At 31.1% G+C, this 14,186-nt stretch overlaps 1 protein-coding gene across 6 annotated transcripts in view; it reads left to right on the top strand.

The window, feature by feature from the left end:
* The window catches only part of Slo2 (slowpoke 2), a 62,255-nt gene that overhangs the window by 18,252 nt on the left and 29,817 nt on the right, over positions 1 to 14,186 (top strand). For 5 of the 6 annotated variants that reach the window (XR_013256433.1, XR_013256434.1, XM_077403068.1 and 2 more), the window contains exons 4-9: positions 1,046 to 1,210; positions 1,630 to 1,850; positions 2,393 to 2,590; positions 3,164 to 3,390; positions 4,768 to 5,295; positions 12,060 to 12,221. Coding sequence is in view for 4 of the 6 variants with exons in the window: in XM_077403068.1 (XP_077259194.1) it covers positions 1,046 to 1,210; positions 1,630 to 1,850; positions 2,393 to 2,590; positions 3,164 to 3,390; positions 4,768 to 5,295; positions 12,060 to 12,221 (1,501 nt within the window). In the remaining 2 variants the exon portion in view is untranslated. The remainder of the gene's footprint in view (positions 1 to 1,045; positions 1,211 to 1,629; positions 1,851 to 2,392; positions 2,591 to 3,163; positions 3,391 to 4,767; positions 5,296 to 12,059; positions 12,222 to 14,186) is intronic. The other variant, XM_077403070.1, reaches the window with a different exon arrangement.

Here is a 14,186-nt window from a genome sequence, read left to right as displayed (position 1 = left end):
ATGTACACTACTACACTGAGGCTCTTATACGTGCAAGATATTAAAATTATAATAAATATTTTTGCATTTGTTTTAAAGAAAAAATTTTACGTTTATAAAAGTGTTTTCATATACAAATCTTTATACAAAAATCTTACTTTATAATATAGATACAGATTTTAATAATTTTAATAATTATCAATATATGTGTACAGACTAAAATCTATTTAAAGTAATTTAATTTTATATATATAATACAAAGAAATTTTACACAAAAAAAACATAAGATTTATAACACATTTGTATTCTATATATATCAAATTTATATCTGAAATATAAAATATAATTTTATGTTTTAGAGATAAATTCTATGATAAAGTTTGAGAGTTTGAAAAAAATAAAAAAATAAAGATTATTTTCTATGCTTTTTCTTCAATATTATCAAAGTAAATAGTTTCTATAAATATGCGTATTTTCTAATATTAATTGTATACTTTTGTTTTTATTAAGGATGTATTACTTATATATTTTCCCAGCCAAAAGTACAGTAATCTGAGAAATCCAATTATATCGGTTTATGCATACTTTAACGGCTTACTACTATTTAATATCAGACAATCGATCTGAAATTTAACACAGGTTTTTAGGACATATAAGTGCACAATCTCTGTAAATTTCAGCTTGATCCTTTATTTTGACTGAACGGACATACATCCTTAAGAATATTTACAAATACGCTGTTAATAATTATAAAAACTGGTTAAAATCACTTAAATCAGTAACATTAATGTCCTTGTTATGATATTAAATAGTATAATAGTAAGCCGTTAAAGTATGCATACAACCGATATAATTGGATTTCTCAGATACTGTACTTTTGGCTGGGAAGATATAGGTAATACATCCTTAAAACAAAATAATATTTTTATGAATATTTGTCTATTAATCTCATAAATTCGGATAGAATAATGCAATCATTGTGCTCATTTTAACTTATTGTGATTTATAAAAACAGGTATATTAGTCAATTGCATAATTATTGCATAATCTCATATTGATTATACAGTTCGAACAGTTAGCTTTCACGTGGATGGAGCGACAGAAGCTGGGCGGCTCGTATTCGTCGCACAGAGCGCAAAGCGAGAAGCACGTGGTAGTTTGCAGTACGACACTGCAAGCCGACACCATTATGGACTTTCTAAATGAGTTTTACGCCCATCCCTTGCTGCAGGTTAGGCTACGAACAAATTACGTGCCTTGAATATTTCATTATGCACTAGGCGACTTGTGATTTCGTAAAAATTATTTTTTAAGTTCTCAATTTATCGTTGTTAAAACAGCAGAGACAATTAATTTTTAAAAAATTATTGAGCTTAATTTTTATCATTAGTACAACACGAAAATTATTAATATTAATTGTTAAATAAGGTAAAAAATACAATTATTTTGAAAATAGCAGTTTTGAGTTTAATCTTTTATATGGAATAATTGAAGATATTCCTTGCGCGTTAATAAAATCTCACAGACATTATAATAGCTTTGAAAGTATGAAGAGCATTAATTGCACCGTATATCTTTCTACGCACTTTTGTTTTTACTCATTTTATGATTTTTAACATTAATGATTTAAAATGATCTTAATACGAGTAGGATTATTATGTGGTGCTTTTGTCACCAATGGAACTCGATACCACAATGCGGATGATCTTGCAAGTGCCGATCTGGGCGCAAAGAGTGATCTACATCCAGGGCTCATGCTTGAAGGATGGCGATCTCGCGAGGGCCAGGATGAACGAAGCGGAAGCTTGTTTCGTGCTGGCGGCGAGAAATTATGCTGACAAAACCGCTGCTGACGAACACACGATACTCAGGTCAGCGATCAGTGAAAACTAACGTTAAGTTAGAATTTTTATTAACGAAACTCATAATCGCTATGTTGTAAATTCAATCTTCTCTCTCGTCACTTCTCTTTTTCCATAATAAAGTTTTACGTTACGGAGATTAAACATTGCAATCCTGATATTATCCTCGACATTTTACGAATCTCAGACATTTTTTATTTAAGTTTTACTTCGGAGTTTAAATTGAAGATAAGTTGCTCTGTTGACCTTAATCACTTAATTTCCTTTACTTTCAAATTCATAAAAAATTCCAGACTAATAAAAGATCCCTAGAAATAAAACAGGAGAAATCTGAAATACGTTCTAGGTAAAAAAAATTTTATTCAAGAAATAGCAAAACAATATTAATGAAAATAGTTTATGACTTAAAATCTTTTTAAATTTTTCTTCTTTAACACGATAGCAGGATTATCTTGAATTCTAAATAAATGAATATTTTTACATTATTCGCGATTAGAGCTTGAAAGCGCCTCTAAATCTTATAAAAAATAAATTTGGTATGGCAATTGTAGATCATGGGCGGTAAAAGATTTCGCGCCCAACGTTCCTCAATATGTTCAAATCTTCCGTCCGGAAAACAAGCTCCACGTGAAGTTCGCGGAGCACGTGGTGTGCGAGGATGAATTTAAATACGCCCTTTTAGCAAATAATTGCACGTGTCCCGGCGCATCGACGTTGGTTACCCTGTTGCTACACACATCCAGAGGACAGTAAGTGCCGCGCAAAATGTATTGTAGAGCAATAATTAGGCTACGAATTTAACCGCACAGTACCACGTGCACATTTCGTAGTAGCGTGTACAGCCACGTAGACTGATGTCGCTGCAATTCAAGTATTTATTCATCTTTAATCTTTAATATATAAACATCACGGAAAAAAAGGAGTCGTAAAATATGGACAACTAACATTTTTTGCTGCGAGAGCTATATTTTTAGCAATAGTAGCAAAAGGTTTTGCTACTATATTGCTAAAAATATAGCTCTCGCAGCAAAAAATGTTAGTTGTCCATATTTTACGACTAGATTTGCTACGGTAGCTAATTTTTTTCGTGCATTAAATAATGATTAATTTAATTTTTAATATATTTGACGAAATTTTTATTACTAAATTACAAACACAAAATTACAAAATTTTATTAAATGCTATAATGCATTTAACAAACTATAATATGCAATAAAATATACTATTTTTATGTTTATTTTGCGTAATTGTATGTGATGTTATATCGTGTAAACATCGCATGAAAACTGGAAAATTCTGAGTTGAAATCTTTCTCATCACAGAGAAGGCCAACAGTCGCAGGAAGAATGGCACAGACTATATGGTAAATGTTCCGGCAACGAGATTTATCACATAATTCTCGGCGACTCCCGCTTTTTTGGGGAGTATGAAGGAAAATCCTTCACCTACGCGTCCTTCCACAGTCACCGGAAATACGGAGTTGCGCTTGTCGCAGTCAGACCGGCAGAACTTCCGGAATTTTACGAGGATACTATCTTGTTGAATCCTGGTAATCTCACGACACACATTACCGGTGTCTTTTAGACTATTTCTCTTTCTCTTGGGCACACTTTTTCCAGCGCTTTATTTTTTTTAAATAAAATAAAAAATAAATAGAAAAAGATTTTAAATAAAAGGTAATCTCAAAATTTAGATCTTACGCGTTTCGCTCTTTGTTTCATATAATTTTTCGTCGAACTATTGAATTATATGATATATCGGTAACTTTCGGTAAAAATTATTTATATATTTATATATAATCTATTTTTTGATTAAATATATAATGTACAGGGTAACTCCGGTATATACGCCGCAGCTAAGAAAAATTTAATTTATTGAGTACTATATATTTACTATGTTTAAGGCAAATATAAATTATACCAATAAAAACTTTATACTGTCTACCACTATAAAAAAAAATAGAAATATGAAATATATATATATATATATATATATATATATACATATATTCATTCTTCATATTTAATAAAAAAAACTTTTAGAAACCCTTGCATTTTTTCTATATATCCCATAAGGGTGAGATATATGACATTCATGAGTAAAATATACGCCTTATAAAAAATTACAAATAATATTTAGAAATAAGGCTATAAAATGTCATAATAATATAAAATGTGTGTAAAAAGTTTATTAAGGTGTAAGAATAATGAACAAATTAAAAAACTGAAAGATTTTAAGAAGAAAATAAAAGAACGATAGATGCATTAAAATTTATTGTTATACGATCCAAAAAAAATACACAGAAGATTTTTATTTTTACGGAGTGCTTGTACTATGGCATAAATCCCACACGCTAAAAATGCCGTATATCCTAAACAGGTGAGATATATAAGATATCAAGCTAAACAAAGAATACAAGAGCTATGCACTTGTTTGCTGTATCCTTTACTATTCTTCTACACTTATGTGTATCATGAAATAACCATTAAACCTTTTGCATCCTACAGTAATCATTTTACGTAAGTCGTAATATATGATCGCGCTTCTTACTACGGTGAGAAATCGATTCAACTCACGACGGTTTCGTTAACATTAACAGTAAAAAACTAAAATTACAACACAATACTAATATGACATAAAGGCATATAACAGTGTGATTGCGATCAAGTATACCTTTATTCCTTCTATTTTTTCTGACTTCTGCGGCGTAAATCCTCGCGCGACGTAAGTACCGGAGTTACCCTAATATGTATCCTGAAAAATGATTAATTATATCGAGAGAAGTTAAGAACATATTGTAATAATTAGAAATAAAAAAAATAATAGAGAAATAAAGTGTTCAAATTAGTTCGAGTAGTTCTTTATAAATATGGAATGAAAGACTGCTATACACATTCATATGCCAATCGTGTATTTCTATGCGCAGGGCCACGGCATATAATGAAGAAGACCGACACTTGCTACTATATGAGCATCACCAAGGAGGAGAATTCCGCGTTTGTGGTCGCGAATAATCAGGGCGGTATTGGCGAGGGAACGCAGGTGGTCATCGAGACGAAAACGGACGTGACTTCTGCGAATAACGGGTCGGCAACGAGCACCCCGACGACCAACACGATGACGGCGGCCATGCATTCCACAGGGGCAACATCGGCGACGACGACGACAACCACCACGACGACGATATCGACCAGCTGCACCGGTGGCGGCGACGGGAACGGTACAGCAATCAGCAACAGTGCCGACGCGCACCAACGATTTTCCAACAGTTGTAACATTGCGCTGAGCGAAACACTCTGCAGACAGGAGACCTGCACGGGGCCCCGTGCGCAGGACCGATCAAATGGTCCCCAAGGTCACAGGGCCCCGTTGCCGCCGCAGGTTATTTTGCAGGTCCTCCCTAGCACACCCATACCAACCCAACACTACAACTTACTCGCATCCAATGTCCACCGTGAGTGTCGCATGCGCTTTGCTATATGCTTCTTCTTTTTTTTCTCCTTTAATTTTACTTTTACTTCTAGACTCTTATTTCGCTCTAAAAAGTACGGTATGGTACGCCTGGTCGGGTCTGACAAACCCGAAAATTTGAAAAAAGTATATTTTGGTATAATTATAATATAAAATTTTTATCGAAAGTATTATTTATTTTATATTTTCATGAACTTATATATATATATATATATATATATATATATATATAAAATGGTGGGAGCACGATGATAGATAAACAGCAGCTACTTAAAATACTCAGGCCGCCAGCGTTCCCGATTACAAAGTTAGTTTCTTCAAAAGCACACTAATGGGTCTCTCAAACCCAACTAGGCGCACGAAAAGTTAAGCCGTCAAATCGCGCTCTCCAAAAATTTCAATATCTGGAATTTGGGCAAATTAGTATAGATATAATATAGATTAATTAACTAATAATTTATATAATTTATAATACAGACAAATTATCTAATAATTTATTACTGAATTGGGCTGTAGACTCATAAAAAGTCTTGAAAATCTGATTTTAAGAAAATTTTAATGTAATGTTTATACACGCGAACTCAAAAACTTTACACTATTTGTCCAAGTTTAATATATCTAATAATTAAATTTAAATTTTTTAATATTTATTTGACTGAAAAAGTTTAGCTCTTTGAATACCAGTATATTTATTTTCAATTAATTTAAAAATTTTTTTTTTTTTTTAAGTAAAATTATTGTAGTTAAAATCGAGATTTTGAAGCAAAAGAATTTCAAAGTGAAACTGCTGGGTACAAAGAGTTAATGATTCAAAATAAGCACCTGATCACAATTGGTATAAATATAAAAATAGTTTATAGTTCTTTAGATTTGTCATTTTTTTTACATTTTTATTCATTGCACTAATAGACGTCGTTAAATATTGCCTAGAAAGTTGTCTATTAATTGTTCATATCTCACCACATACATATCCCAAGCAGCAAAGCAGGGCATCTTAACCAAACCAAAATCAGATTGCCCTAATTAAGTGAAGAATTACCAACTTTCGACATAAAAAAAATGTCTTAAAAATCAAATAGCGTTTGAAGTCTTAAGTACAGGTTGAAAATTACGTAGTTCAAACCTACAAAATGCCTTCAAAGTTTAATGACTTTAAAGTTATACATTAGGTTGTAAATGACTAAATTTTGATCAAAGGTATGCCTTCAAAGTCGATTCAACTTATAAGTCAAAATTAGACCCCCATTTGAAGGAAATGTGACCTGGTTGTATTACCTAATTTCAATTTCGTAGGCGATATGACTTAATTGGTCAGGATTACCTAATTTTTACCATATATTAGTCCTGTGTGTTTGACTTGACTAATAGGGAATATTTTAGGCGCGAAATAAACCTCGCGGCCGTACTACGAGTTAACTACAAAGTTGAGATTACCACGGAAAATGACCTATAAGGGAAATTGGTCCGAGTTTAGGTCGAAATGCCCAGCAAAATTGCCCTGAGAGTTAGTTATTGGTCTTGGACCTTAAATTATTGAAAGTTACCATAACCTATCTATAATTATTGTACGTATCGATTCCTGTTTGCTGATAAATAATTTTGTAAGACCTTTTGATAAATGAATAATTTGAGGTTAACGCCCGACACACACTAATATCTTCCTACTGTATTTTTCTCATTGTACAAGGCTTGCGATCGTTATGCTAGGAAACACAAACACACGGGAATTAATTCGGCGCTCGTCACCCGGGGGGATGAGATTTTTCAAGAAGTTACAAAGTACAGAAGAAACTCTCTATATTGTAATAAATAAAATAATCGAGACGATTCGCGCGAGCAACAGCGAATTTGCGAGAAAGAGTCGTTACAGAACAAAACACGTTCGCACTCGACCGCGTCACACGGTGAACTCATGATCAATGTTTACGTTCGCGGCACAGCCGACCGGGATTTCTCGATATATCGATCCACAGATCTCGAAGCACGCCGTGTCTCAAAGTCGATCTTTGAAGTCAATTTAACTTATAAATAGGGAAATCAGACTTATTAGTCAAAATGCCTTATTGATCGACAAGACGATTTTAAAGTCAACGACTTTGAAGTAAAAATGCCCTAATTAAGGAAATCTGCCCTCAAAATTTAATATTTGGTTTTCACAGTAGAGAAATTCGACTTACAGGTCGAAATTCAGACGAAAACATTAAATCAGCCATTATTATGAGAACCAGTATGTCTGCCATGATACATCAAAACGCTTTCTAAAATTATAGGCATTATAAAATAAATTATATTATATCTTTCAGAGTAACTAAGAATTGAAAAAAAATCTATTTTGCGATACTTTTCACGTTAGGTGCAAGATTAAAATATTTTTATTGTGCTAAATGCAAAAAATATTATTGCTAAATAATTAACGATTAATTAATAATTGCTTAAATTATTTATTTTCGACATCGCGTTGCTTTTAACGAAGTAAAATAAAATTCTGTACAGAAAATTTTCTTTCGCACTTATATTTCTGTTACATGTCACACGATATTCAGTTTCAAAACCGACGTAGTGGTGGACTCTATTAATATTTTACTCTGAGTTTCCATGGCTGGTTTGAACCATATGCTATGACTGTAGCATAGACCCGTCTTGGTAGAACTAATATGGAATATATATTTTTTCGTGATGTGCAGCGCTGCCATCTACTAGATGTCTCAAAGACAAAAGTTAGGTCGAAGAGAGGGCACAAATTGGTCAAAATTACCAAAATATTACCGATATTCGACCTTCTGATAGGTCCATTTCACCGAATCAGACTATGACTTATAAGGCGAAATGCCTTGCATTACCTAATTTCAACCGTAAAATTACTTCAACTTTATTCCCCACTTACCTTCTTTCGACGTCGATTTGACGTAAGTTGGGCTTGGTCGAACAGACTTTTGAACCTATCAGAAGGTCGAATAAACGTAATTTCGCCCTATTTTGCTGCTTGGGATATATACACATACCTACAACATACATACTCACGTACACACATATAAGACACAATGCTTTACAGCTATGAATGTAGAATTGCAGTAATAATTAATAAAATAGCAAGCACTGTTTTTAGAGAAAGAAGGAACAATGGTGATGTTGTAATACAAGTTTATGAGCAATTTTTTATTAATTAAAAAATTGTATCAATTTGATGCATATTACGAATCTTTTTTAATATTAATGTTTCTATTTATTCTTTATACAAACTCACAAATTATCTAAAAAATGTATAAATTCTTTTAATGAAATTTTATTGATGATAAATAATCTAATACTTAACACCTATAATATATAAAATAATAATAAAATTACTTTTATTCAAATAACTCATTGACTTTAAAACGTTTTTGTTCACAAATTTACTTTACTATACTGCATACATTTCATATACTATGCTATTGTACTATAAAACGAAATTATGTGGAAGACTCGGAATAATAATGCATATCGAATCATATGTGCGATTAAATCTTAATATACAGTGTTGGTTGAAGATTAACCGACCGAAATGTGTCGAACTATTCCTTCCTTTTCGTTCATATCTTTCTTGACGTGGTTTATGCTTGCACGTCGCTTTATGTGTAATCTGCGTGCATATAACTGTTCATGCGGCATTCAGTGTTCGTCATCAAACGACGGTCAATAAGTGCGGTTTCTGAATAAAAAACTACGAAGCTATAATGTCAAATATTGCGGATCCATTATGTTCCATTCGAATTAATTTATTATACCAGATTTTGATTGCGATACGATAACAATAATCTGATATGTTATCGATTAATCGGTGTATTAAAAAACATGAGTATACATATATATAGAGGAGACCGGGGCACTATGAGCCACAAAAATTCAAACTCTGAAAAGTATCTTTAAATATAAGATTTTTGTCTCATTTTTTTTTAAATAGTTAAGGAGGTTCTATAGATAATGGATGTATCTAAAAATTGAAAAAAATTTTATGGACGTATAAATTGAGATGCGAGAAAAATGCTCGAAAAATTTTAGCATCGGTTATCGTGTAAAAATTTGCAAAAATAAATTTTGAAATCACAGTTTTTAACATGAGCTACATATAGCAGAGGGGCTCTTGGAGACAGGAAACGAGATATTAATTATATAAAGGCGACCAACCAAAGATTCAAAAAATGGAGCTCTTATAGATCTTAATCTAAGCTTTTCAAAAATATCGAGGAAAACAAGGGTTATCGCGTAAAATTTTGTGATATTGGCTATTGAAACAGGCCATATCACAGTTCACGTAGCGTTCTTCGAATAACAAGGGAGATTTGGCAATGTCGCAGCGACTGCACCCGCGTGAAAAGTGTACAGCCAGTACAGCACCACAGTATGACAGCACCTCAAACTTAAGCACCTAACGTTTACGAGCGCTTACGGAGAAGTACTCGCTCTAGAATTATGTGAAATTGTTAAATAACCACGGTCATATGAGCAGAACTGTCAAGTTCGCGATGTTACCACATTTTCTTTCATAAGCCGCCAGAGTCAAAGGAGCACTTACACGATATTTTTAATTATTCCTCACTTCGACTAATATGGGTATGATATAAGCTCTAACGTCATTAAAATTCACGAAAAGATTTTATGAATACTTAGAATCGATGAATTTGAAGATTTTCTCTTCATCTCTCAACTGACTAGAGAGTACCTGTAAAACCTCCTTAAAGCACAATGTATATTTTAAAGTTTATTTAGCATATTTGATAAATATTGATTAATTTTTTAGAAAAAAATTGAAATACATTTTTTGAGAAATGACCCAAGGTGCCCCATACCCGAGGCATCATAGGTCTGTCACTGGAGCACTATGGGTCACACACAAAAACTAGATTTATTCATTCAAGAAGTAACAAAATGTTACAAAAGTTGAAAATATATTTTATTTTATACATTTTTTATCACACTGTTCAGGATTTTAAAGGACAGACAAGATAGCCGAACTGCCCACTATTGAAATATTATTTTCTGGAAAAAAACTTATTTCTGACATGTTTTCTTTGATAAAAAATAACATTTTACAAACAAAAGACATAAATGTTCATTTTTTTACAAACAAAACAAATGTTCATACTCTTTTACAAACAAAAAAGAAATGTCCATACTCTTTTACAAACAAAAAACATAAACGTTTATACTCTTTTCTTTATCTAATTCATCACATTAATAACCCTCTTTATTAATAACTTTAAGGACGTCTTTTTACTTTTTTCTTTTTCGTGTCTTATTTTCCCTTTTTTTCTTGTTTTTTCTTTTTTTCTATTAAGTTTTTTTTTCTTCGGAGAATTGGTCAAAATTTTGCTGTTACCCTGTTGTCTACGTTTTCTAGTTTCATACTGATGTATTGCCTTTAGATAGCTTCTAATTTCTGCGCGACTTTTAAACTGGTTTGGGACTTCATTAGCTACTTTTTTTATTGTGCCGTTGACTGTAAATCTTTATCTATCAATATCCTCGATGGTGTGCATAGGTTAATGTGTGACCCATGGTGCCCCAGTATTGAGTGTCCCATGGTGCCCCGAATGCACTTAATATAGAAAACGGTAAAATGAAATTAAAAAATAAATTATACATGATTATCTATAGTGTTATAAAATCACAAAAGAAACCTAGAAAGTTGCACCTGAGTTTCAGTACATGTATATTCTACTACCAAACCAATATTAAAACATTTTTAATCAATTAAAACTTTTAACTGATTAAAAAAGTTTTAATATTGGTTTTGTAGTAGATGTATCACGAAAATCATTCATGTCACGTGTGTCACGAGACAACGGACTTTGATCACTATCACTTAGATACAAAGTATGGGCAATGAAGTAACTGTCACATGATACTATAGTTATATCAACCTAAACATTCTAGATTATCCTAAACAGTTAATGACTCATGGTACTCCGTGGCTCATGGTGCCCCGGTCTCCCTAATAGATAAAATAGAAAGAAAGTTAAAATAGACAAGAATATAGATGATAGTAAAAATGATAGTTTATGTGAAATATAATACAATATAGAATCACTCGGAAATCATGATTTAATACGAGTATTAAATATCAACTAATAATTTCTAACTACAAACTTTCTTTAGCATTATAAACAATTGAAAAGATATTTAATTAAATGAAACAGTTGTAAATTATTTGAAAAAAACATTAGTTTCTTTATTTTTAAAATAAAATTTTCATTTATTATTACTTTTTTATCAAAATAATTGAGTGTTAAAAAAATTTTTCTAGAATTGCAATTGATACCAAACTTGCCATTGATGCCAAGCAATTATTAATTTTTGGAAGATGCTTGTTTTTGGACACGCTTGTATATAATTTTTATTGTTCGTCATGAAATGGACAGCACAGACATAAATTATACAATTATGTATATTCATTACGTGATTTGGTGTAAATTACATTAAATGCTGCATATTAAGAGAACACATAAATGTACAATTATTTATTATATACAACAAAAAACATAAAATAGCCAGACGAGATAGTATTTCTTTTCTCCAAAAAATGAATTATTTTCTTCCCATTTTATTTAAAAAAAAAAGCACTCATGCGTCTCTCTTATTCATGTTTATCGGTTATTATGAAGACATTTCTACTTATAGCGTATTCGCAACTTTATCAGACTATTGAATATTATGAAAATCAATCTCGATATTAGAATCATTTATCGCGGTCAATCTTATATTTTACAGCGACTTATCTCGATCCCGGCGGATTTGGGGACTCGAGGCAATGCTTAAAAGAGGGAGGATCAACACCACAAACACCAATCACGGGAAATCATCTTGACGTGCCACGATCTCTCGATCCGAATCCTAATCTGCTTAGTCCAGAAATTCTAATGCAAAGGAGAGGTCAGTTTTATTCATTAAATATATTTAGTGCAATATATATATATATATATATATATATATATATATATATATATAATACTTTCCAAAATTGGGAAACAGTTTTATTAATTTTACTTCTTTTATATACTTTTATATTAGAGAAAAGCATAAAAATTATATCAAATTTAAAATTGGACTTTAATTGACATGTAAATGAAACTGATAGTTAAAGGTCATCTAAAAATGTGTTCAACAAAATTTTATTAAAATTACTATTTTTATGGATTTGACATACTTTTATGCGTATAAAATTAGTTTGAAACATTTTTAATTACTAGTATTTTCATTAATTTCAAAAGTTATTTCTACAAATAGACATATAGCTATGCTTTTCAGTTTAATTCAAATTCAAATTTAATGGCGCAACAGTCCGAGTCGGACTTAGGCCCCCCCCAAAGTGCTTTTCAGTTATTGTATATACATTAATATATTTGTACAATACTATAATAAAATTAGAATATCTATTTACTAGTTAGGCTGATATCCTCCTTCTTTATTCTAACAATACGTTGATACGATTAAGATAAAATTTTTATCTAGTGTACAAATTATAAATACGACAAATTTTTTGTAAAATGTAATATTTTTAAGAAATCGCAAAACATATTCTCTTTGTCAAATGTCTTCATGAAATATTTTGTATTGTCCGCGTACTAAGAATTTATTACTTTATTTATTACTTTAAATGAATTTTTTAAACAATTTATTAGTGATTTTTTTAATGATACTTAAATATTTAATATTAATAACACATTATATATATAATAATATTAAATAAAAGTTACAAGTTTTCAAGCAAAATCTTTTTACAATTGATTGAAAAATATATGTATATGTCTGGCTATTTATCTATGTCTTAATTGAATTTTAATTCGATAACTTACTATATAGCTATTGAATTAAAATTATATTACTATTTATCACATTATATAATTTGGAAGCTGTAGTGGTTACTATTAAATATTTATATAGAGAAAAGTCCCCTATATTATGAGATAAGCTCCTAATATGCGATAGCGGGGTTTCTGCTAAACTAAATAGGTTCTATTTGTTGGTTCCACCATGAACTTATAGCTCTTAGTGTAAAACCTATTTAGTAAAAAATTGTTGTTCGATCGTGCATGCACTCGTTACAAATATCGAAATTGTGAATTTGGATGTTGTCAAGTACCATGAAGGTGAGACTTTGAACCTCGTTTATTATATAATAAATAAATATTTGACAATGAGTTCTATATGCAACGATAGAGTAAGGTCGTATTAATAGGAAAATACAGGATATGTTGAGTTGCTTAATTGTAGAGGAGAGATTTGGTGATCGCGAAACCAAAAGGCGTGGGGTCCGTAATATATGTTCAGGATGACGATCGTTGCTAGTTGGTAGAGTATGAAGGTTATTGTACAGTAATAAAAAGAGGGAAAATACTATGTTAAAGTTAAGGCAAGGTTTATACAAACTTACAAAAGTGTGCTGATGGTGATCGCATGCTCATGCTGGGCGCACACTGGCAGCGCTGGAAATATTGAGTATAATAAGTGGGTTTGCGATTATTGCAAATAAGTTTTTTCATTACATTTGTATTTCAGAGACATTAAATGAAGTTTTCTAATAGCAATACCGATGTATTTTGCACTTTATTAGCGATTTTTCGGGGTATCTCATATTAGGAGCACACTTTTTCGATTTTGCATGAAGCTCATTTTTTACATTTTCCTAATTTTTAGAAAAATTAATATTTAAATTAGATTTTACATTTTAGCATCTTAAAGCTTATTAAATTCCCTTCAAAATAACCTACTACATTTTTCAATTCTGCTCATAAACTTCCGATAATCACTAAATAGATGTGGTACATCTCATAATAGGGAACTTTCCTTTAGTAATAATTAATTTTAGCAAAAAAATAAATCTATCAAATAAACATG

The sequence above is a fragment of the Temnothorax americanus genome, unplaced genomic scaffold (genome assembly GCF_048541705.1).
Source record: "Temnothorax americanus isolate GAGA-0224 unplaced genomic scaffold, ASM4854170v1 Scaffold168, whole genome shotgun sequence".
Lineage (NCBI taxonomy): Eukaryota > Metazoa > Arthropoda > Insecta > Hymenoptera > Formicidae > Temnothorax > Temnothorax americanus.
The sequence above is the reverse complement of the archived record's forward strand: the minus strand, read 5'-3'. Positions and strand labels throughout refer to the sequence as shown.